This window comes from Nematolebias whitei, chromosome 1 (genome assembly GCF_014905685.2).
Source record: "Nematolebias whitei isolate Nwh7 chromosome 1, NemWhi1, whole genome shotgun sequence".
In the NCBI taxonomy this organism is placed as follows: domain Eukaryota; kingdom Metazoa; phylum Chordata; class Actinopteri; order Cyprinodontiformes; family Rivulidae; genus Nematolebias; species Nematolebias whitei.
In genome coordinates, this window is record NC_056498.1 from 53,132,026 (window position 1) to 53,156,190 (window position 24,165).

General features: G+C 41.3%; 3 protein-coding genes across 3 annotated transcripts in view; 1 reads left to right on the forward strand and 2 right to left on the reverse strand.

Moving 5' to 3' along the window:
- Nucleotides 1-1,553: 1,553 nt before the first annotated feature.
- erlec1 (endoplasmic reticulum lectin 1) lies at nt 1,554-9,218 on the forward strand. The gene is made up of 14 exons (XM_037685154.1): nt 1,554-1,869; nt 2,013-2,117; nt 2,728-2,808; nt 2,950-3,027; nt 3,114-3,177; nt 3,252-3,295; nt 3,408-3,631; nt 4,724-4,859; nt 4,943-5,104; nt 5,189-5,248; nt 5,953-6,077; nt 6,154-6,231; nt 6,315-6,390; nt 8,566-9,218. Exons 1-14 carry the CDS (start codon nt 1,732-1,734, stop codon nt 8,635-8,637), a joined length of 1,443 nt encoding a protein of 480 aa, XP_037541082.1. The 5' UTR covers nt 1,554-1,731; the 3' UTR covers nt 8,638-9,218.
- Nucleotides 9,219-10,022: 804 nt separating this feature from the next.
- Nucleotides 10,023-11,786, reverse strand: gpr75 (G protein-coupled receptor 75). The gene has a single exon (XM_037685165.1). It carries the CDS (start codon nt 11,757-11,759, stop codon nt 10,110-10,112), a length of 1,650 nt encoding a protein of 549 aa, XP_037541093.1. The 5' UTR covers nt 11,760-11,786; the 3' UTR covers nt 10,023-10,109.
- Nucleotides 11,787-13,911: 2,125 nt separating this feature from the next.
- Nucleotides 13,912-24,165, reverse strand: part of psme4a (proteasome activator subunit 4a) — a 28,982-nt gene continuing 18,728 nt past the window's right edge. The window contains exons 34-47 of the mRNA XM_037678694.1: nt 23,969-24,038; nt 23,765-23,890; nt 19,642-19,794; nt 19,366-19,470; nt 19,192-19,283; nt 18,434-18,565; nt 18,090-18,298; nt 17,879-17,964; nt 17,642-17,770; nt 16,564-16,719; nt 14,702-14,864; nt 14,486-14,619; nt 14,264-14,404; nt 13,912-14,119 (exon numbers count right to left, since the gene is read on the reverse strand). Coding sequence (XP_037534622.1) covers nt 14,270-14,404; nt 14,486-14,619; nt 14,702-14,864; nt 16,564-16,719; nt 17,642-17,770; nt 17,879-17,964; nt 18,090-18,298; nt 18,434-18,565; nt 19,192-19,283; nt 19,366-19,470; nt 19,642-19,794; nt 23,765-23,890; nt 23,969-24,038 — 1,690 coding nt within the window. The 3' untranslated portion in view covers nt 13,912-14,119; nt 14,264-14,269. The remainder of the gene's footprint in view (nt 14,120-14,263; nt 14,405-14,485; nt 14,620-14,701; nt 14,865-16,563; nt 16,720-17,641; nt 17,771-17,878; nt 17,965-18,089; nt 18,299-18,433; nt 18,566-19,191; nt 19,284-19,365; nt 19,471-19,641; nt 19,795-23,764; nt 23,891-23,968; nt 24,039-24,165) is intronic.

The following is a 24,165-nucleotide window of genomic DNA, read 5'->3' on the forward strand; positions in this document are numbered from 1 at the left end:
TCTATCTATCTATCTATCTATCTATCTATCTATCTATCTATCTATCTGTAAAAGTATAAACCAATCCTTTCCAGAGGGTGGATGATGTCATACTGTGTGTACTCACCTGTACCTCCATATACCCCTCTCTCATCTCAGTTCTCCACCTCTTTGTCTCACAACCTCTCTTGTAACAGCATTCCTGTTCTCACATGCTGCACATCCTCAAACCAACAGCTCCACCAGCAGGTGGAAAAGAAAATGTTCCTCCTGTGTTTGATAAATCATGTTTTCAACTGGACTGAGGCAGTGTCTGCAGTTCCCCCCTGCCTTTAATATGCAATGCCACATGTTTCTTTAAGAGCAGTTTCTAATTTGTTTTATAACTGATAGCTCATATATTGCTTATATATACACACTACACAGATTATTACAGGATCAATAGAGTATAATTAGATATGGACTAAGTAGTCCAGGTGTTACTTGAATACAAATGAACCAAAAACATTTCCAGCAACTTCATCTCCTTTACTGTTTTCAGTTTTTCATAGCCAGCTCTACATATATGGTGACATATCCTACTTCTTGATAAAGAACAAAGGATACATTTGCATTTCCCAAACCATCCAGTGAGAGGCAAACAGGAACACCTAAAAACATTTAAGCAAACAAAAAGGAGATGAGTGTTTCAAATGTCAGCTTTGCAACAAAATGAAAGTAAACCTTTAATTTTTAGACTTGATTTTATGTTGTCTGTAAATTAAGTTTCCTTTGAAACAGTCATTAAAGATTATGTTGAATTTTTTTCACAATCTAATAACTCTCACAAGTTTTAACAAGTTATTAATACACTTTTTATGATGTATAATAGCTTTGTTTGCTTTCAACATGGATCCCACCATGGATTAAATAAAGTAAAAACTAAAAACAGGGCGAGCGGCAGTGGAATCAACCATGGGCGTTTGAACTGGAAGAGTCATCTTTAGTGAAATTCTTCCACACTATTGATTAATTTCTACCTGTTTGGAAAGACTTGGCCTGCTCCTCCCCTGCATGGAAGAATCAGTTTTGTAGCCAGCACCCCATCACTGCTCACATGACACAATCGCTGACTGCGACTAGTCGAAGTGAAATTTTAAAACTTGCCAGATGTCCTCGAATCGACTAGTCTATTCAAACCCTAATCTGCACAAATATTGCGGAATTTCCTTTAAAATTAATCTTTTTTTTTAGGGTTTTAAATGATAAAATATGAACCCGACCAGAGGACCAGACTTAACTTTTTTAGATTTTTCTTCCTGGATTATTGCGCATGCAGCAGGATAATAAAATATCAAGTTCTGCTTTAATTTAATTTCAAAATAAAACATATATGTTGTAGTTTTAGTAAATAAATAAATAAATAAATAAATAAATATAATAATAATAATGATAATAACCATGTTAATAACAACAATAACTATAATACTATAATAATAAAAATATATGTAATGCACCAAAATAGCCACCAGGGGGCGCTAATAAATTCTAACTCGTAATTCTAACACGACGTGGCAACCGGACAGCTCACTTCCTGTTTCTACCGACGTGTTGACATCCGCCTTTTACGGGCATGTCCTACGTGGGTCAGACCGGACTTTTAAAGTATATTTCGAGTCGTTTGTGCTGCAGGTGTGAGTGGGAGGTGAAGAGGCTTTTTTACCGAGAACGAGGAGCGGGCTGCAGGAGCTGAGCAGCCGGACAGGAGAGCTCATGGCCGGGCTGCTGCTGGTGTTTATCGGAGGGCTGCTGGAGGTTTGCAGCGGCGTCTCCGCAAACAGAGGAGGTTCTCCTTCCTTCACAGACGAAATTCTTTTTAAAATCACCTGGCCAGGGGCTGAATTAACACTGGTATGTTTCTTGTTTTAGTAACGCTGTTCCTACTCTGTAACACTGCTCCTGTCAGGCTGTTATAAAGGCTGTGGAGTCGTTGGCGACTTTATTATAAACTGTAAGAGTTTTATCTTTTTTTTCTGCTTGTCTCTGCTTTCCAGCCAACTTCAGGTGCACTTTACAAAGAAGATGACTTCGTCATTATGACAACGACAGAAAAGGAGAAGTACAAATGCTTGCTGCCTTCACTGGCATCAGAAGAAGAGGTGAGCAATAACAGCCTCCCTATTAATATTAACATTAACAGAGCTCCATTAAAATTACAAAACAATCAAACTAAAGTATTTCAACCAACACGGTAGCATTTTTCTGTCTGTAATGTCAGAAATATTCCTCAGATCCATGAAAGTCAACGCAGTTCCAGAAGGTTGACTTGCTCATAATGAATGCTGTGCATGTAGAATCAGCATTCTTTTAATAAAGACACAAACAACACAACTCTTCTAAACTACTAGTTGGTTCAAGTTGAGTTTGACTTTTACGTGTAATGACATGTGAGTGAGCTGGATTCACAAACACAAGAGAATCCCTGTCAACGGGGTTCAAGGTTTAATCACATTTTAAAACGGTGTCCAGTAACGACAAAAAAAAATAATAATAATCTGTGCTGTTTCTAAAAGTCAGAACAAATCTGATAATATAGAAATTGTGAGAAGCCAAACAGATGAACCACTTTGTTTGTGTTGCAATACATGCATCCAGTGACCAATACACTGTTCTGCTAATTCATTCCTAAATATAATACGGTGATAGCTTTGGAGCTCATTAACGTTTGTTTCATGCCTTACTCTTCCTGCGTTTGTCTCAATGTTTCAGGGGGATAAGAAAGGGTACACCGGGCCCAGTCCAGGTGAACTGCTGGATCCACTGTTCAAACGCAGCAGCTGCTCCTACAGGGTGAGGCCTGAAACTAGAACTGTTCATGCATCAGTAGCAGACCAAGACTGAAAACTTGTGTCTGCCTTCTTTTTGAGAAAAGCTGATTGAGCTCACTTTAAAAAAAAAAAAAAAAGAACTTTTCATTTGCAAATGCTGCAGATTGAGTCATACTGGACATACGAGGTGTGCCATGGGAAGCATGTAAGGCAGTTTCATGAAGAGAAGGAGACTGGACAGGTCAGTGTGTCGAGTGATAAGACCCAGATGTCATGAACAAAAGCCTGATCAGTGTGAGCTGAAGGTTTTCATGTATGTTTCTGCAGAAAATTAATGTTCAAGAGTATTTCCTGGGAAATAGGGCAGAGATGAGCCTGTCAGCAGATGCTGGTAAGCTTATATGGGACACTCTGATACTTTATTTGCACAATTTGAATTTTAAAGCAGCATCGTTGTTTTTCCAGATCCAGCTGAAGAGAAAGAAAAAGTCAAAGCAGCACCAGCAGAAGTAAGTATGATACTGAAACGCTTAAGTAAGCAACCAGAAATTGACAAGACTATTTATAAGCTTTTTTTTTTTTTTTTTTTTTAAAGAAGTTTTATTCTCGTTTGGTTTTTAGGTGCCCACGAAAAACATTGAAGGCCAGCTGACCCCGTACTACTCAATGGTGATGGGCAACGGGACCCCATGCGTGTTGAAGCAGAACGAGCCGCGCTCCACGTCCGTGCTGTACGTCTGTCACCCGGAGGCCAAGCATGAGATCTTGTCTGTGGCGGAGGTCACCACGTGCGAATATGAGGTCGTGGTGCTGACACCACTGCTCTGCGCGCACCCCAAGTACAGGTAGATCCATGAAAAGGAACACGCTTAGAAATACATCGGAAGTGTTGTGAATATGATTTAAAGTGATTCACTGAACATGAAAGTTAACTTGGTGTTCACTTTTCTGTCTGTTTGGAAAATATCTCTGAGATTTTATTGAAAGGCTCAGAACTTAATCACTGGATATACCATATTTTTCAGACTATTTGGTGCACTTAAAATCCTTTAATTTTCTCATAAATCAACGCTTTATGTATTAATTCTGGTTGTGCTTACTCACCTCGAAACAATTTGATGTGGCTATCGTGAATGAGTTGAATAAAGTTTGACTTATCCGACTGTTTTGTTTCACTTAATGCACCTTATAATCCGGTGCGCCTTATATTCCCGAAAAATACGACACATCTTCCACTAGTTGACTTGGTGAACTCAATTCAAGATGGCTGCCACAGTTACTGTATTTTCCAGCGTATAAGTCACAGTTTTTTTGCATAGATTTGTCAGTCCTGTCACTTATATGCCGAAGCGACTTACTTACGTTTTTCTTTTCCATATTCATAACGCAATTTTTGGCTGACGCTTTAAATTTCGAAGAACTGCAACAGCGAGTCCTCCCGTGCGTGCTCGCTTCACTCAGCTGGTGCAGGCGGAGGAACATTGGAGAGCTTGTGGCTTTGGCCGCAATGGATGGATGGTTGGTTGGTATGGATGGATGGTTGGTTGGTAAGAAACACGACGGGTCAGCGATGACGCATAATAAATGACTTATACGCCTGAAAATACAGTAATCCATTTTAGCAAACGCAAATGTTCCTCAAACTTCAAACAGTTTTATAAGTATTGAGATCAAATTAGATGTGGTAGTAGCTGAGAGTCATCCATAACACATGCTATGGCCATCGCAGCTAATTGACCTTAGCAAACACAAAACTGGCTCTAACTTTGTTAATTTTACAGATACTGAGCTGAAATCCACTCTGGTGGTAGCAGGACGACGTCATCAGTACATGCTGACTGTCCGCAGATCATTCAAAAAGAAACATTTAAAACTTCGGCAGGTGATCTGCATCCCTTCAAGGAATGCTAGTTTATTATATCCACATTTTCTTGCAGGTTCAAGTCGTCTCCGGTGAACGCCATCTTCTGCCAGGCTCTGGAGGGCTCCCCTCTGCAGCCTCAGAGGCTCACCCAGTTGGACAAGGAGCAAGAGGAGCAGCTTAAACCGCCTTTCAGCACCGACACCAGAGAGGTGAGACGAAGAAGAAAAATCGCTGCCATTTTTTATTTTCCCTAAGTGACACATCGCTCACTTTTATCTGTGAAATTTATCAGGAGGAAACGTCGCCAGTTAGAGAGGAAGCCTTCACCTCCACTAACAAACCCATGAGTGTCGGAGGGCAGGTTCAGGTCACCGTGGGCACCACTCACATCTCACGCTTGACTGACAACCAGCTGATCAAAGAGTTCCTCAGTGGCTCTTATTGTCTGCACGGAGTGAGGCCTGTTTGTTTTCAACACACGAGCATCATTTCCAAAACTGTTTCATGATGTAAAATGCTCTTCATGTTTATGTTTCAGGGTGTAGGATGGTGGAAATACGAATTCTGTTACGGGAAACATGTCCATCAGTACCACGAGGTAAAGAGTCCTGTCTCTTGAGAATTAATAAACATCTCAGTTAGAGATGCACGATGTTGGATTTTTGGCCGATATCTGATATGCCAATATATTAAAACTTATTTGACCAATACCAATATTGATTTTTTTTTTTTTTTTTTTCTCTAGACCTACTTACAGAGACTACACAGCTTTCTCTGCTGTGGAATTAAAATACTACATTATTCTGCATGGTCTTTGTCAATTTGGCCTGTTACCACATGCAGATGCCAAAAAGGGGCTGAAAATGATGCAACACTTCAACTTGGATTATGTTTAATGTTAAATTTATTCATGACATTTACTCTCTCTAACACAACGACAACACTGGAACAGTCATACAAAAACAGCACCTTATCATCTATATAAATATATATATATATATATATATATATAAATATATATATATATATATATATATATATATAACAGCACCTTTGGAAGAGTTATTTTGATGGAATGGCCGATGTCTGATATTTAACTGTATCTCTAATATTGGCTGATACCGATACCATGCTGATAATATCATATATCCATAATCTCAGTTTAATTTTTCAACCTTGAAAACGAGGCTCTAATGCACTATACTTTCAGTAAAATGTAAGATATCTCATTGTGCACAAGTGGTAAGTTTATTTTCACTTAGAATATTTGTTTTTAGAATAAAACATCCATCTGTGTTCCAGGACAAAGAGCAAGGGAAGAACATCGTGGTGGTGGGGAACTGGAATGCAGAGGAGCACATTGACTGGACCAAGAAGAACTCTGCCCGATCCCTCCAGCTCAAAGATGACGGAGTTCAGAAAGTCAAGTAAGTCGTTCAGTTGAAATGCATACCAACCTGGTTGCAAATTAAGCTCACCGTGCCCCTTGTTGCACTCTAATAGGTGGGTTTCCCATTTCTATGGTCACGGGGATGTGTGTGATCTGACAGGAAAGCCCAGACAGGTCATCGTGAAGCTCAAGTGAGTGAACACGATGATGTCGACGTGACTAACATAATAACCTCGCGTTTCCTTTTTGATTCACTAACGTTCTCTTTTCTCAGGTGTAAAGAGTCTGAGTCTCCACACGCTGTCACCATCTACATGCTGGAGCCTCAAACTTGTCAGTACATCCTCGGGGTAAGTTAACTGAGCCACTGTCGCTGAAATGGAGCATGTGCAGTTTGAGTCCTGCCTAGTTTGAGTAAGGAGATCTGGGGGATCATGATCCTGATGACGGGTTACGTAACGTGCTTGTTCGCTCCTGGCTTTCACACATCTCATTAGGGTTGTAGTAAATAGGATTATTCTTAATCCTGGGGTTTAGTGAACGCTTCTCTTTTTGTTTATGAAGTTTCTAATAATTGGTTCGATTCTTTAGATGCAAAATTAGGGCACTTTAATCACATTTAGCGAAGGAATCAGGGGGACCAAAATGTGGTTCTTGCAGACACAATCTGTAGTTATGTTCATCATAACCATTGGGATTGATGTAGATAATTAGAGTTAAACCTTTTAATTTATCTGCTTCACTATTGAGTCTGAGAATATGCAAACATATGAGAAACATAAAGCCCATCACGAAGATGTTTGAGATAATTACCTATAAAATTATAATAAACTGGAAAAATACAGTTCATTGATTTTTGTGTGAAAAGTGTTGTCACTGGAGCATATCTTGATCATAAGCCATCTATTTATCATTGCATTCAATTATGCCACTTGGGTTATTTGCCATTATTCTATAATATTTTGTTAGGTTAGGGTTAGTGAAGTTAATAATGATAATAACAAGGGAAATTGCATTTCCTGCGAAAATGCAGTGTGAATGTTTATTGCTGAAGAAGTTGCTGAAAAGCAGCTGAAATTAGCTAAAAACATGCCGAAATGTAGCTGAAATTGAACAAGCTTAAAGTTAGTAAAAGAAAGCAGAAAGAACATATTTGCTAAATTAGATTTAAATGAACAGAAATTATCATGAAAATTGTGAAATTAGCAAAAAAAATTGCTGAAAAGTAGCTGAAAAGGCAGAAAAATGCTTAAACTACTAGGAGAAAGTGGACGGAGCTGAAATGAGCTAAAAAAACAAATGGAATTAGTTGAAAAAGCTAAATTTAGCACAGAACAGCTAAAAAGCAGCTGAAATAGCAGAAAAAGCTGAAAGGAGCTGAAATTAACAGAAAGAAGTTAACGTTGAAAGTAGCAGCAATTATCAAAAATAACTTGAATTTATCTGAAAACAGCTGAAATTAGCTGGAAAATGCTAAAAAGGTAGAACAAGCTTAAATTAGCAGAAGAAAGCTGAAAGAACTCGTTTACCCAATTAGGCTGAAAGAAGCAGAAATGAGCACTAAAATGTTGATGTTATCTGAAAAAAAGCTGAAATTAGCATAAAAACAGCCTAAAAGTAGCAAAAATTTTCCAAAAGAAGCTTAAATTATCAGAAGGAAGTGGAGAGAGCACATTTTTGCTGAACTAGGCTGAAAAAAGTTGAATGAGTGCAAAAAACATGGAATTAGCTGAAAAAGCTAAAATTGGCATAAAAACAGTTACCAGTAAATAGTAGCTGAACTAGCAGAAAAAGCTTAAACTTGGAGAAAGAAGCTGAAAGGAGCATAACAAGCTGAAATTAGCTGAAAGTAGACACTTTTTTTTTTTAATTTGCACAAGGAAACTGAAAGAAGCTGAACCAAAACAAAATGTAAAAGGAGCAGTAAAAGGTTGTAAACAGTTCTAAAAATGTGAAGGTTGTAAAATGAGCTCAATTGATTTTCTGAGGGAAAAAATGGCAGAAAAGGCTAAATATTTCAACAAGCTAAAGTTGCACCAATACCAAAAGTCGTAGCACCCTTCTCCTGAAAGAGCTGAACGTTTTGATGTATGATTTGTTAAAATGGCACAAAAATTGCGGAACGAGAAAGATGCTGAAAAACGTGCAAAGAAAAATGGATCACAACAGTGTGAATGCTTCATAAACGTTCACACAATAACTTGAGTCTAATATATCGTGTACTAAAACCTAACTTTACATTCAGACTGCACCACTAAATGCAAGACACGGTAAACTGAGCAGTTCAAAAATAAATCAATAAAAATATAAGTGCCGTAATTGTAGCCAAGTTTAAGGAGAACGTGTGGAAGATGGTGTTAACAGGAGCGAATGGTTCTCTGAGCAGTTTTCAAACTTATTAATCAAACTGTGAAGAATAAATGGCAGAAAATACCTTAAATTAAAAAAGGAGTAGACTACAAGTCTATTACCTTGCTCTGGCTGTATGCATGGATGGTGATGAATGTTTTTATTTGTTATCCTAGGTTGAGTCTCCTGTAATATGCAGAATTCTGGACACAGCTGACGAGCATGGACTTCTGTCAGTCTCCAGTTAGATTAAGATCTCATGACGGCAGCGGTGCGTGATGAGCGGACACATTAAATGGAAGCAGACCGTGCTGAAAGCCTAAACTGAGGTTGACTGATCCTAAGGCTGGACTTCATGAAGCCTAGGAGCAGAACCGGTGAAACGTCGACCCCAACAGACGAGCAAAGAACGAAAAGGGACTCGCCCAACAGAGCCTTGGATTTTAAGATGATTCTTTGAGTTCATTGCAAGGACAGATGAATTGGATTAATAATCATCAGGGAAATCAACTCTCTTCGTGTGTATGTGCTATGAAATGATGAGCTTCTTGCAGGGAAGAGGTAAAAGCAAAGTTGGAAAATGTTCTGCAGCAAGATGTGTCAATTTACAGCACGAGTGAGTGTAACTTATGCATGAGAGGCTGTTGTGGAATAATGAAAGTTCGTGCTTTTATTCAGATTTCACAGAAGTTTGTAGGATGTACAGAATGTGTGTCCAGTTAAGAGTTATTCTGTGGTTTTACCAAGATGCACACTGGGAACTTCATCGCTGCTGTATGACGGGTAAAAAACATTTTTTCTGCAAAGAATAAATAGAACTTGATTTGTAGTGTTGCACAAGGTCAATAAGTTGAATGAAAATTAAGGACATTGTGGAAACAAATTGCTCTACATGGCAAATTAAGAAATAGTTGTCATCACCTTTGTGGAAATGTTAAGTTTGGGGGGATAATTTAAGACCAGTAGAGGGAGCCAGTGGTAAAATTTCTACTTTTGAAACCCAATTTTTGTGATAAATTACTCTTCTATGCTAGTGCACTGCTAATATGCTAGCTGCAATCAATACTGCAAATGGAGTTTCAAAACAAGAGTTTGATTCCTCAGATTTCTTTTTAATCATTTACCTTTTGTTGCCTTATTCCTGCCTAAAAAGAATGAAGATATTCTGCAACACAAAGAACTGGCATCCGAACATGTTGCAACACGTGCTTTGATTAAAAAAAAAAAAAAACGGGTTCAAATGTCAAATAAAGCCAAAAACCCTCTGCAACTTGCAGAACATTTATTGTGTTAAAAAGTGTATGAAGTTGACAAATACATTTTTCTAAACTGGCGCCGCTCCATCCGTGTGCAGACGCTGGAGGTCATGAGTGGACTTGTGCGGGTATCTCAGCCTGATGCTGCAGCAGCTGGTTCCAGGGATGTCAAACCTAAACCAGAAAGGATCCAGGAGTGCCACTAGGAGCTGCCGTGTCACGTTAGGTGCTCGTCATGAATTATATCGAACCTAAAACTTCACTAAACTTGACTTTTAGTAGAAGGAAAAAAAAGCGAGTGCAATTGAGGTTTGGGATCAGACCCTTTCAAACCAACTGCCTTCTTAGGTTCAGTGTCAAAGCTTATCATTCTGGTAAAATAAAAGATATTCATAAAGTTATTTTCCTATTCTGATTCACATTTGATTTAAAGTCATGGTGCCCTAAGCCTTTTAGTTCAAGGATTACACTGAAGGAATGGGAATCTGGTGCGCGGAGGTGCTGTCGAAGTCTTGCAGTGCGTCTTGGTGCGTGTGGTAGTGCATGGCTACGTAGGACTTGGCAAAGGCAAATGTCTGCGAGCTGACCGGCTGCAGGCTGGTGGGAGAACTGGGTCCCGCAGAGGGACTGCTGTTGTATATACTGTAGTACGGCTCGATGCGGGTGTTCATTGGCGTGGACGTGCTTGGGAGGCGAGGTTTCCGGGCACCTGTGGCCCTCGGACTACTGTTGCAGTCCCTGGAGCGACTGGGCCCACAGGCTTGGTCCACCAGCCTCCTCGGTGGCTTGGGCGAAAGCACGTAGGCCGAGTTGGTCTCGTGGTGGGAAGATTTATTGCGGTTGACCTCCAGGCTGCCCTTTCCCATCGCGTGCAGCCGAGTCTTTTGCTTGCAACAAAAGAAGCCCAGCACGGCCCACTGTACGCAGCCCAGCACGCGGCGACGAAGGCCGGCGCTGTTGCGCGAGTACACGAACGGATTGATGCCCGATTTGAGGAAAATTAACACAAAGCTGCACAGTTCAAACTGGTAGTGGGAAAAGCTACTTTTTGGTGACAAAACGTCCTGCGCCAGTGAAGCTCCCATTGGAAGGCAGCAAAGCAGCACAGAGACCACAATGACTGCACAGGTGACAACTGCCTTGGAGTCTTTTGCTGTGGCCAAGTTAACGGACGAGACCAGCTGACAGCACGTGGCTCCTTGGGCCGCCCCTGGAACTGTAGGCTGGCTGGGCCTGTTGGCACAAGAGTGTGCTTTTACATTCTGCAGTTTGTTGTAAGTCTGGTTACGGTACAGAGAAGGGCCTTGAACAGCGCACTGCATGCTCTCGAAACCGGCTGCAATCAAAGGGGGAGGGGGTTGAGGTGGTGGGCATGTGGCGTCTACACTGATGATTGGACATTTCCTCACTTGAGCGTTCTTCCTCAGTGTCCTGGCAATTATCAGATAGGACGCAGAGACCACGGCGACGCAAAAAGCAAAGTCTGATAAGTAAACGTACAACACAACTCTGGCCTGTCCGCTTCCCAGACCAAAGTGCGGCAAGCAGGGTCCTTCTCTACGTGGGTAAGCTCGCATGGTGAGGAGAGCGGCCATGGTGAAGCTGGACGTCCACAGCAGGGCGGTGAGGGCCAACGTGCAGAGGAAGGACGCGGTGCGATTGGGCTGCTGCCCCAAAACCATACGAAGCCTGTGCAAGGCAATGACGGCTACAGTCTCCAGGGACATGATGATGAACCCCGAACTGGTCAAGTGGAAGGCAAAGCAGAAACCCTTCGACACGCCGTCCCCACCGCTTGCATCCAGGAAGAGCACCAGTGCAAACATGGGGGCCGTCACACAGCAGATGAACAGGTCGCAGAAAGACAGGTTGAGGATCATGAAGTCAAAGTTGGTGCGGAACTTGCGAAACGCTGGGTCGAAGAAGGACAGGAACACCACGAGGTTGCCGTAAGAGCCCAGGAAGAAGATGAAGATGAGGAGGAGGGAGCAAAAGGTCAATGTGGCTGTGTGGATCACGGCCCAGCCTGAAGGGGTCTGTGCGTCCGGGGTGCCATTGAAGCTCTGCTGTCTCGGCACATCCACTAGCTCAGGTGGTGAAAGAGTGTTGTTCATCGTATTGTTGGAGAAGTTACATGGATTCCTCCGTTATTATTTTTAGCATTAGGAGTACATGATGATCACTGCATCTGCTGCGTCCGCCATTGCTGCTGCCTTGGCAGAGGACTACAAGACACAAAGGCAGCTATTGGTTAATGTGCATTTGATTTCATTTATTTTATTCAATAAAAATCAAAGCAGTGCTAACTTTCTATTAATTGTGAAAAGAAAGGAAATGAACTGCTGGCTTGCACATTAGACAGTATGCATCACTGATTTTGGACAATTAGACAACCTGAGTTCCCCCACACCCTTCCAGCATACAGCTGAAATCTCACATGCACATCCCGGTTCCCTCAACTGCAAGCTGCTTTGATACAAAGACTAAGAATGATAAAATATATACCACCACCTGTAATCGATCGTTCGTCGTGCATCATCATGATCTAATTGCAGCCCCTTCTATTTAAAGCAATACGACAGTCCTTGAAGGCACCACGGCTCTGAGAAGATAAAGTAAACGTCCTCCGCTGCAGCTTCTTTCACAGCAAGGCAGCTCGTCGGTATAAATGACTCCTTGTGTTTTTGCAAAAATAAACAAAAAATGGCACGTTCTGCGCAAATAGACGGCAGCGGACTCGTTTTCTTGGACATGGGTTGAGTCTATTCTGGCAGGAGGCGCGACAGACGGCGGCTGGACGTGCGTTGAAAAAAAAGCATGAAGTCACCGTCGACGTCTCTGCGCATGCGCATAACCGCTGCATTAAAGGCAACAACCTGTTTGACAAAGACCCCTAGAACTAGATGTTTATCAAGTTAAAAAAAAAAGAAAAAAAGAAGGTATTTCTTTACCATGGCTGTGACAGCTGTTAAAATTAAATGGAAAAAGCCTTTTTTTTCCCGAGATTCACGTGAGAAATTCTAGAGCCTCAAATTGCCTTTTATTGATCAGCAAACGAAATTTTACACTGTTTAGGTTAAATTAGTTGAATCATTTATTGTCCGTTTGCGCAACCGTCCTTAAACGCAGCACCAACAGCGGTTGCTAGGCGACGGAGTTCAGAACGTCTTCATATTTAAAGCAGGGCCAGCATCCTGTAAGCAGGTTTAAACCCAAGTAGTGGCATATAGATTTGATTAAAAACAAAGTTAAATAACTTCTAAAATAAGGAGCAGTTCAGACAACTAGGTGATATGAGAACATCCTTTTGCAAATACGTTCAAAATTACAGAACCAATTAAATATCAGTTATTGTGCATGGCAAATACTTGTAAATAAATCATAGACAAAAAAAAAACAGACCATTGTTTTATGCTCAGATATCTGAACTTGGAAGAAAAACGCTGAAATGCTGGTTTTGTTATAAACAATTTATTATCTCAGAAAAATCTAAAAAAAAAAAAAAAAAAAAAATACGATTCACTGCAGTTTTGGCACTACACTACATGTGAGGTACTAAATGCTTTGATGCTCAGACTGGTTTCCAGTCACCAGGGGAAAACAAACCGAAGTAACCTAATGTCATTGCACTAAGGTCAAATATCTGAGGGGAGAGGTCCAGCTAAGGACAGGCAATTTGGCATTTTTTTCTTGCACTGAGACACATGACATTGTGATCCAACTACACTCAGGTCCTTGCAGCAAACGCATCACACAGCACAACAGTGGGGAGGTTGCACTCTCCCTTTCGTTGCAAAATTAGATGAGAGCAGGCTCCATCGCAATCAACATACTTTTAGATAAACTATGAAAATGTTAAAACTCGGAACTTCAAAAAAAATAAATAAATTAGTTTGTGCATATTTGCTGTAAGATGACATACATACATGATGCATGATCATATATAGATCAAACAACCACACAAACATTGTGTGTTGCAAATTTCAATCTGACCTAGAGACCATTGGTTAATAGTCAATTTTCTGTGGCTAGTAGCAAACACTTCACTGCCTGAAGATGGTAAAGAGTCCAGTTGTGTTGGCTCAGAGTGGATTTGATCCTGAGAAATGTTGTGTTATATCAGCGAATGCCTTCGAGCATCCTATAGACACGCACACACACACACACATTCCTGTGCACATGCAGGCAAACGAACCACAAAGAAAAACAAATTAAATAAACTTCTGTACAGTAATGTTACAAACTGCAGGCCGTCCATCCCTGCCATTATTCATCCTTAAATATTAAGAATAGTTGAAAAGTAAAGGAGTTAAATACACAAACACAGAACGTTTGGATCTTTTTGAGAGCCGCACTACAGATTCATGATGTGCCTGTCTTCTTCTCCCAGCTCTGCAAGGATGCCGTGGTTTTAACTCGGTCAGGAATTGGCCTGTTCAGTGTAAGCAGGTGTGAAGTCTTGGGTTCTTGAAATCTGACATAAGGAAAAAAACAAAACAATAAAAAGGTGGATTAAGAAGCACTCTGCAAAAATACTTAATTCCGTGTTATGCAACAGTTTACAGCATTGAAAGTTCTTTAAATTAGGATCACAAGTGTACAAATCAAAATGCTTTACCAGGTTTTAGGCGTAGTAACACGGGGAAACCAGCAGGTCGGTGAGGACCAACAACTGATCATCTGTGAACTGCTGCTTGTGTTGCTGCCAGTTGTCGTGATGAGTCCGCCGGAAGTTTGACAGAGTTTTCTTTACAGTCATCTAGAAGCAGAAAATGGGAACTATGGGTGTTTGATTCCTACATGTGACAATGAAGAAGCAGCTATAGGTGATTCTATATACTTCAATGGGTTGTGTGTCATTAAGGTGGGCACTCAAGTCCATCAATAGTTGTGGCATCCAGGTGGGAACATCATACGGACTGGAGAGAATACAGGCACTCAGACCAAGAACACCAGCATGGCGGCGCACAAGGTCTACAAAAACACAAGAGATTCAGCTGAAACAAGTCAACAGAATAAAAAACAAATTTCACTACTGATCTGATGAGAGTCCTACCAGCAGAGGGAATGGTGTCCACAACAGAGCCAAGCTCTCTTTTCCTCTTCTTAGGCAGACGTGTTTTGCAGAGAGCCTCAAAATGCCCCTGCATGGGGGCATCCATGGACAAGAAATTGCACTGAAGAAAGCCACTGAGCGTGGTGGCAGCCATTTCTCGTACCTAAAACCAAAGGGGAGAAAAGCCAAATGGGAAGTTCATATGTATTAAACTCAGGAGCTGCTGGAACCAAAACACAAAATCATCCAGCAGAGAACACAAAAAAATGTTAGGTTTTAAAAGATAAGTCTAGGCCACAGAAAATATTAACATATTACAATGAAAGTTAAAATGTTAAGTCCCAATTTTGGATTACATGAGCCCCCTATCTTTAAGTAAACTAAAATGATCAGCTATTTGTTGTAGTTTATGCTCACCATTATACTTTCCGCTATGTCTGATCATATTGCATTCATGCGATTGTATTCCTATGTTTAGTTTCAAAGTTAAGATGGCAATTACATTTTTATTTAAATCAACCAAATGCCGTATTTTCCGCCGTAAACGTCGCACCGCCGTATAAGTCGGAAATGTGGGCCGGTGTTGTGCCAAAAAAAAAAATCGATTGGTTGCCAAATGGCGGCCACGGGAGCGTGCATGGGAGGACTTTAACAAGAATTTAAGAAGACTAACACTAAAAAACAATTATTGGTTTGCTCAAAATTATATCAAAGGTGTGTCTCAATTGAACTTTTACTTAATAAATGCACTTTAATGGTCAAATCAGCTGCATTTCGATGGGGCGGCGCAGTGAAATGAAGCTGATTAGACGTTTGCTCCAGGCAGATGGCGGCGGCAGTCTGTCATTAATAGCCACTTTTACCTATTACGTGACGCAACGGCAAGCCATACAGCTCGACTGCCATCTAGCGGCTGAAAATGACGGTGTTCAATATTTTCAGTCAGAATGAATGAAAAGGGTCATATCTCAGCCAAAAATTGGTTTATAAATATGGGATATAAGCCATAAATCCATCGCTTTGGCCTGCAAGTCGCAAGGCATGGAAATTATGCAAAAAAACTGATTTATACAGTGAAAAATATGGTAGACATAGAGGATCTAACTTTACTCATGCTGTTTTTAACTCGGACACAAGATGTGAAAGCTGATTCTATGTTCTGGCCTCCTGTCACTTACTGTTCATTGCATAAACCCTTATAGACCGTCTTTAGCTGCATTGTGTAACACGAAACAAATACAACAATGCCATGGGGCATGGTGCACATCCATTGGTTATTTGAACACTGGAGTAAATAAAAAAGTGAAGATGCTTCTCTATAACCTGTTGCACATTTTATAGCCCTGTTCCAAAAGAAATGTGTACAGTGCCCTGAGTTTTGTTCAAACAGATGAGACCAACCTGTCATATACATAACTGAGGTTTATATATAAGACAGGATACGCCATATGACGTAAGGTCAAACCAAAATGTTTTCATCACCCCGTCATACACACATTTCTTTGTCTCTGCTCCTTCCTTCTCCCTCTTGTCTTCCTTCAAATTGAACATTATCTCCATAGCAACAGATTACTGCAGCCAGTGGTTTCCATAGAAACCATAAGAGGACTGGGGGGAAAGAGAGGGAGTGCAGAGAGCTGAAAGGAGAGTGCTGAATCACTACAGTAAAGCTGAAAGACTGAGAGTGCCTGCGAGCATAAACAAGCACATTCTGGCCAATAGGTCGGTGATTATTACAAAATCAGGCTGCCGTGTGTCTGCTTCTTTCCAGCTAGTGTTCATATTTGAATTAACTATTTTTTTCTTTTATAATTTAATTATTAAAAACGGGTGTATGAATCTGGATGAACGTATGTTTTTACCTCAAGCTGCTCGTCTTCCAGTAGTTTTATTACAAGCCCCCGCACATCATTCACTGCTTTCTGGTCACTCATGAATGTAAACAGGTTGTAAAAAACCATGATCTGCAGATATGTGAGCACCGTGTAGCGGGCATGCCAAGAGCTGCTGCCAGCAATCTGTAACACACATGAACAGATCCATCAGTAACTTACTCAAAGCTTTTGTTTCACAAAAATGGGCGTCTTGGATTGATGCAAATGTACAAGTGCTGGTCATAGAATTAGAATATGATGAAAAAGTTGATTTATTTCAGTAATCCCATTCAAAAGTGAAACTTTTATATTATATTCATTCATTACACACACACTGATATATTTCAAATGTTTATTTATTTTAATGTTGGTGATTATAACTGAAAACTAATGAAAACCACAAATTCAGTATCTCAGAAAATTAGAATATTGTGAAAAGGTTCAATATTGAAGACACCTGGTGTCACACACTAATTAACTAATAACACCTGCAAAGGCCTTTAAATGGTCTCAGTCTAGTTCTGTAGGCTACACAATCATGGGGAAGACTGCTGACTTGACAGTTGTACAAACGACGACCATTAACACCTTGCACGAGGAGAGCAAGACACAAAAGGTCATTGCTAAAGAGGCTGGCTGTTCACAGAGCTCTGTGTCCAAGCACATTAATAGAGAGGTGAAGGGAAGGAACAGATGTGGTAGAAAAAAAGTGTAGAAGCAATAGAAATAACCGCACCCTAGAGAGGATTGTGAAACAAAACCCATTCCAAAATGTGGGGGAGATTCACAAAGAGTGGACTGCAGCTGGAGTCAGTGCTTCAAGAACCACCACGCACAGACGTATGCAAGACATGGGTTTCAGCCGTCGCATTCCTTGTGTCAAGCCACTCTTGAACAAGAGACAGCATCAGAAGCGTCTTGCCTGGGCTAAAGACAAAAAGGACTGGACTGCTGCTGAGTGGTCTAAAGTTATGTTCTCTGATCTCTTACAGGGCACTACTTGGCCAAGCTCTGTAAAAAGTCCTTTCATGTTCAAGTGAGGAGTGGAATAACAACTATAACTCACCTCCTTCAGGACATCAAGGACCGTAGGGATTTGATCTGAGTAAAGAAGTCCCTGAGACATTAGAGACAGGCAGGTCTTCGCGTCCCTCTTAAGTTCGTCATAACTGTCATCATTTTCAACTGGCGCAATCTGGAAAAAAAGGACAGAGACCGACGTATTATCAGTTTGTTTTGTGTAGTTTAAGGTGACAACTTTTAGAGTTCAAAGATCAGGGTTTGGAATGAACGGGTGTTTCACCTTGAAGAGCAGGGGAAGCAGCCGAAGCTGTTCGGGGACAGCGGTGGTAAAAGAGCGACCAGCACTTGCAATCAGCCACTTGATCACTGCAGATTTGAATACATTTTTTTTTTAAAAGGCCTAACTGCTCTGAAGTTTAGGTTTCATGTTTAGGTTCAACGTTTCACCACCCCAGCCATAATCAGCACGGTGTGAGTGCAGATCAACCCACCTGTTTTGAGCAGCTTAATCGCCTGCGTTCTTTCATCCTGCTCCCCAACCTCGTTCTCCTCAGTCACATGATTTTGGATTTCCTCATCACCCTCTGTTAGGGGCTTCAGCTTTAACAGAATTCGCTCTGTGAAGTCGGAGATGCGGGGGGAGCTGGTTGGCTGAGTGAGCGGCAAGTTGACATCAATCATGAAGATGTAAGTGAGCACGCTAAAACACCAAATCAGGGAAGACAAGATGAGAAAAAAAGAGAGAAATTTAAAATAATCTATAATATGGAGATATGTAATATAAAGAGTGTGTTTACTAGATGTACGGAAAAGAAAGAAAAAAACAACAACTCACCTGCCAATTCGTTCTCGAACATTTTTGTACACTTGTGTGAGTTTGGGCTCCAGATACTGAAGCAGCCTGTGCAGAAGTTCTGGTACACGCCACTCCTGCTGCGCTAGGCCTCCTTGCAGCACATAGAGACGACTAGGAAAGACAGAAATATCATCCACACAGTTTGTTAGAATGAACATTATTTCAAGGCTGAAAAAAAAAAAAGGTTTCAATAATATGTCAAACACCCCAAATGATTTCTTTACAATTACATTTATTACATTTAATTTCCCTTTGTGATTAATAAAGTATTTTTGAATTGAATTGATTTTTTTTAATCCAGAAGATACCTTAATCAAGACCAATTTACAAGAGGAAAAGACTTGAGGGCAATATGGGGATCAATATTTTGATAAACTAAATGTTTACAATTTTTGTTTTTAATTTAAAAAGGCAAAACTAAACCAGCTAAATACTTTCATAGTTTTTTTTTTAAAGCTGTACAAAGGAAAACAACTGATTGAGGAAATATTTACTCTCTATACATTCCAACATCTGTTTTGCCAATTTCAAAACACAAGTTACCACTGATCTAAAGATATTTTTAGTTATAAAATATATTTATAAACGGACATTTTAAGGTTGAAGTTTTTGCAATAAAGGGTTTTATGGTCAGGTGCAGGTTGCAAGGTAATATTTTCTATTTGAATTTGGAAAGAGTGAAATTATACATCATATGACATATTGCAGCTCTGTAATTCTGGTGTCTTTTTACTCACCAGGCATCTACAAAAGAGCCCCCCTCTCCATTGACAGGAGATTCCATCAGCATCTCAAACAGCCGGTGTAGTTTGCGTGGGTCTCTGCTCTCCTACCAAAGCCAGAAACAGAAGTCGTTTTTTAAAAAAAGAGAAAAATAGGAAAGATTTCAAATGTAAATCAACCAAACTTACACAGGCTGTGGCAATGCAGGTGCCCCAATCCGCATACGTTTCGATTGTGATGTTTGACAAGGCAGTGCGAAGCAAAGGACACAGCAGCTCCCAAAGACTTTCAACCTGACAAACAGCATCAATCGCATTACTAGAAAGATCAAGGGCTACTTTCATGCGTGTAGCAATTAGCCTACAAAAGAGTTGGCTGTTTTTATCCGACTAGTTGCGCAAGAATTAGAAAACGTTTTGAGAATGTGGTGTAATTAACCACTCGTACTTGTTTCAGATCTGTACCTGTGAGAAGCTCCAGTGCTTGCAGCCTCGAATCAGTCCGGAGATAATCTCAGCAACACATCGTTGTTTGCTCTCATGAGAATCTGCCACCAGACGCTCCATGTGTGGCTTTAGCACAGGCAGAAAAGTGTGGCCAAAATTACGAAACAGTCCCTGGAAGAGCAGGAGATGGAGAATTAGTTTGTGTATTTTTATTGTGTAAATGTTTATGAAGCATTCACACTTTTCTGCTCTTTCAGCTACTATTTAATAATAATAATAATACATTTTATTTCAAAGGCGCCTTTCTGGCACTCAAGGACACCGTACAAAGAATAAAATCAGCAGTAACAGAAACTAAGAGATGAAAAGAAAAGAAAAAGAAAGGAAGAAAAAAGACAATGTATAAAATCAATATAAAATCAGGCAAAACCAATTGTGTCAGGTGGAAAAAGCAGATCTAAAAAGGTGTGTTTTGAGTTCTGATTTGTATTGTGAGATTGACTTTATGTTTCTAATGTGAGGTGGTAACGAGTTCCAAAGTCGGGGAGCAGAGCGACTGAAGGCTCTGCTCCCCATGGTGGTGAGACGGGCGGAGGGGACAGTCAAAAGGATGGAGGAGGATGATCTGAGGGAGCGAGAGGGAATGGCAATATGAATAAGATTTGAAATATATGGTGGGGAGAGATTGTAGAGGGCCTTGAAAGTGAACAGGAGAATTTTGTAATCTATGCGGAACTTGGTTGGCAGCCAGTGGAGTTTTTGCAGGACTGGAGTGATGTGATGAATGGATGGGGTTTTGGTGATGATGCGGGCAGCTGAGTTCTGGACCAGTTGGAGCTTATGAAGAGATTTGTGGGTGAGACCGAACAGAAGGGAGTTGCAATAGTCCAGGCGCGATGTAACCAGACAGTGAACAAGGATGGCAGTGGAATGGGGAGTAAGGGAGGGGCGGAGGCGGTTGATGTTGCGTAGGTGAAAATAAGCTGAACGGATGGTGTTGTTGATATGAGACTGGAAAGAAAGAGTGCTGTCGAGGATGACACCTAGACTCTTTACCTGAGGGGAGGGAGAAATGGAACGGTTATCAATGTCAATACTGAAATTTTTGGTTTTAGCCAGGGTGGATTTTGTACCAATGAGAAGAACCTCTGTTTTGTCACTGTTAAGTTTAAGAAAATTTGAGGTGAACCAGGATTTTATTTCAGTCAAGCAGTCGGTAAGCGAAGATGGCGGGAGGTTGGAGGCAGGCTTACTGGAAACATAGAGCTGGGTGTCATCCGCATAACAGTGGAAATCGATATTGTGCTTGTGGAAAATAGTGCAGAGGGGAAGAAGATAAATAATGAAGAGGAGGGGTCCCAGGACAGAGCCCTGGGGAACTCCTGTGACAGATGAAGGCTCGGAAGTGAAGGTTTTGATCCGGATGAACTGAGTGCGGCCGGAGAGATATGATTTAAACCAGTTTAGAGGAGTCTGAGTGATACCGATAGAGGAAAGTCTATTGAGTAGGGTGGCATGGCAAATGGTGTCAAACGCTGCACTCAGGTCGAGGAGGATGAGGATGGACAGCAAGCCGGAGTCAGCTGCCAAGAGGAGGTCATTGGTGATTTTTATAAGAGCTGTTTCTGTACTGAAACAGTTCATACAGGTTATTGTTGGATAAGTAAGTATGGAGTTGAGATGCAACTGTCTTTTCAAGAATCTTGGAGATGAAAGGCAAGTTGGAGATAGGACGGAAATTATTGTGATTACGGTAATCAGCGCCAGGTTTTTTCAGGATAGGGGTTATGGCAGCAATTTTAAATGATGCAGGAACTGTTCCGGTGGAGAGAGAGGAGTGAATAATGGCAGAAATGAGAGGGAGTATAGATGGGGCACAGGCTTTAACCAGAACTGTTGGAAGAGGGTCAAGCAAACAGGTGGACAACTTGGACTTGTTGATGAGGCTTATGATTTCTGAAGTTGTCGGGAGTTCGAAGGAAGAGAAGGAGTGGGCTGGAGGAGAAAGTTCACGAGTAGGACAAGGGGTCGGTTGTGAGCTGAGATACTGATGGATCTTAACAATTTTACTGTCAAAAAATGACATGAGGGAGTTACAAAATTCAGTTGAACACAGATGTGAAGGTAGGGAGTCCGGGGCTTGGGTGATGTTCTTGTAGAGGGAGAATATTGACTTGGTGGAGCCTTCATTTGAACCAATTAAACAAGTGTAGTAGGAGGATTTGGCTTGATTGATACAGTCCTTGTAATGCAATATGTGAGTTTTGTAAATGTCTTTATGTACAACCAGTCCAGTTTTCCGGTGGAGCCTTTCAAGTTGCCGTCCTTTAGCCTTCATGAGCCGAAGTTCTGTAGTAAACCAGGGCGCAGAGCGAACAAAAGAAACAGATCTGGTTTTTAGCGGAGCAAGAGAGTTGAGTATTGAGTGAAGACCAGTATTGTAGTACGAGACCAAGTCATCAAGGATGGTTGAGTCTAGAGTTGAGTATAGATTGTCCATGAGAGAATTGACGGCGGAGGAGAGAGAATTTAAATCAATATCCTTAATGTTACGGAAAGAGATGAGACGAGGAAGCTTGGTGATAGAGAGAGGGAGACAGATATTGAATGAGAGGAGAAAATGGTCAGTTATGGCGAGTTCATCTGCTGTATAATCCGAGGGAGATACACCAGAACAGCAGACTAGATCCAGGACATGACCCTTAGAATGAGTGGGAACATTGATAAACTGCTGAAGACCAAAACTCTGGAGGCAGGATGAAAAGTCTTTAGTCAGTGGGTTATTTCCATCGTCCATGTGAATATTAAAATCACTCAATACTATAATGTTTGGTGAGAGAATTGACAGGTGAGTGAGAAGAGCAGCGAAGTCATCCAGAAAGTCACTGTTAGTTTTCGGCGGGCGGTAGATGGTTGCAATGATGGTGGGGGTAGGTCCATAGAGCTGACACACAGCTGATTCAAAAGAGGAGAAGGTGGGAGCAGACAACGGCGAGACTTTCCATTTCTCGCGGTGAATTATCGCGAGACCTCCTCCCCGGCCGGTGCCACGGGGTTGACAGATGTAAACAAACCCCGGTGGAGTAGAATCATTGAGCTGAGAGAAATCATTCGGTTGTTGCCAAGTCTCAGTCAGGCATAAAAAATCAAACTTACGGTCAGTGAGGAGATCCTGAATGAGATGTCCCTTGCCCGTAAGTGAGCGGACGTTAAGCAGACCGAAGTTTACGGAGGAGTTATCAGACATTGCAGGAGCGTTAGCTGACCGGGCCGGGTAAGCTAGCACGCTGCGGTCAACAACCCGGTTGGAGGCACGCCGGTGACGACGAGAAGTAGACCAGATGGATTTTATGGATTTCGACGTGTCCTCTTGGATGTTCCGGCGAAGTCCGCGGTGGATGTATTTCCGGCGTGGTAGGAGAGTTGCATCCGAGATGAATAGCGAAGCAGGGGGAAGTGCAGATGGATGAAACCTCAGCCGGAGGAGCTCAGCAGCAGAGTACTGGATCAGACCCGTAACAGGTTGTTGAAGGAGTGCCAGGAGAGTCCAGAGAAGCACAGCCCAGGTGTATATCCTGCTAATTGGCATTGTAGGAGAAGAGGCGGCAGCTTGGACAGATGAACAGCGACAGGTAAGACTCAGGTGGTCGATGAGAGCAGGAAAGTGGAAGCTAGACCATGTACACACACAGTTTTGCCAATAATCGTTGATTTGCGGCGAGCAGCGGCAGGAAGTCGCGCCAGCGACTTGCTGCCGCTGCTCGCCGCAAAACACATTTAGCTCATTTAATACTAATTTTAGCTAAGTCCACATTTTTTTCAAATCTCATTTTAGTTCTTTCTGCTTTATTCAGGTAGTTTAAGATTCTGTCTGCCTTTTCAGCTATGTTTTTCTAATGTAATCTTTTTTTCAGCTAATTTCCTAATTTTTGTGCTAATTTCTGCTTATTTAAACATAATTCAGCAAATGTGTTCTTTCTGCTTTCTGCTGCTAATTTAGACTTGTTCTTCTAGTTCAGCTACATTTCAGCTGTTTTTAGCCAGTTCTTCAGCAATAAGATTCACACTGCATTTTCGAAGAAATGCAATTTCTCTAGTTTTATTCGTTGCTTTTTTACTTCCATATTAAATCTGATCTCACCTTGAACAAACAGAATCTGCGAGGGCTGAACTTGTCCTTGCCCTTACGATCCTCGAGCGAGAGAAACTCAACAAACTGGTTAATGAACACTGGATCCGAGAAATGGTCAAAGATGATCTGCTCCCGCTGGAAGAATAACAATAACAATGACTTTCACTAAATGCGCAGGACATCGTTCCTACACGAGATGCTGTAGTTACAAACCTCTGTCATTTCCTCTCTGCTGAGGTTCTGTTGGGGCTGCTCCTCCTGAGGTGCATATATCATCAGTTTCCTATAAATCGATTATGAAGCGAGAACAAAAGTTGGAGAGACGTTTGACAAATATCAAAACAAATATGAAGAAAAAAATCTAACACTAAGGATACACAAAAAGGCAGAACAAACAACTTGAGGCATAA

What these genes read in the sequence shown, in the direction of transcription:
- erlec1 (XM_037685154.1), top strand. Translation starts at nt 1,732, where the DNA reads ATGGCCGGGCTGCTGCTGGTGTTTATCGGAGGGCTGCTGGAGGTTTGC. An exon ending in CACTGGCATCAGAAGAAGAG is followed by an intron (nt 2,118 to 2,727) that starts GTGAGCAATAAC and finishes TCAATGTTTCAG; the next exon opens with GGGGATAAGAAAGGGTACAC. An exon ending in ATGTCCATCAGTACCACGAG is followed by an intron (nt 5,249 to 5,952) that starts GTAAAGAGTCCT and finishes TCTGTGTTCCAG; the next exon opens with GACAAAGAGCAAGGGAAGAA.
- gpr75 (XM_037685165.1), bottom strand. Translation starts at nt 11,759, where the DNA reads ATGAACAACACTCTTTCACCACCTGAGCTAGTGGATGTGCCGAGACAG.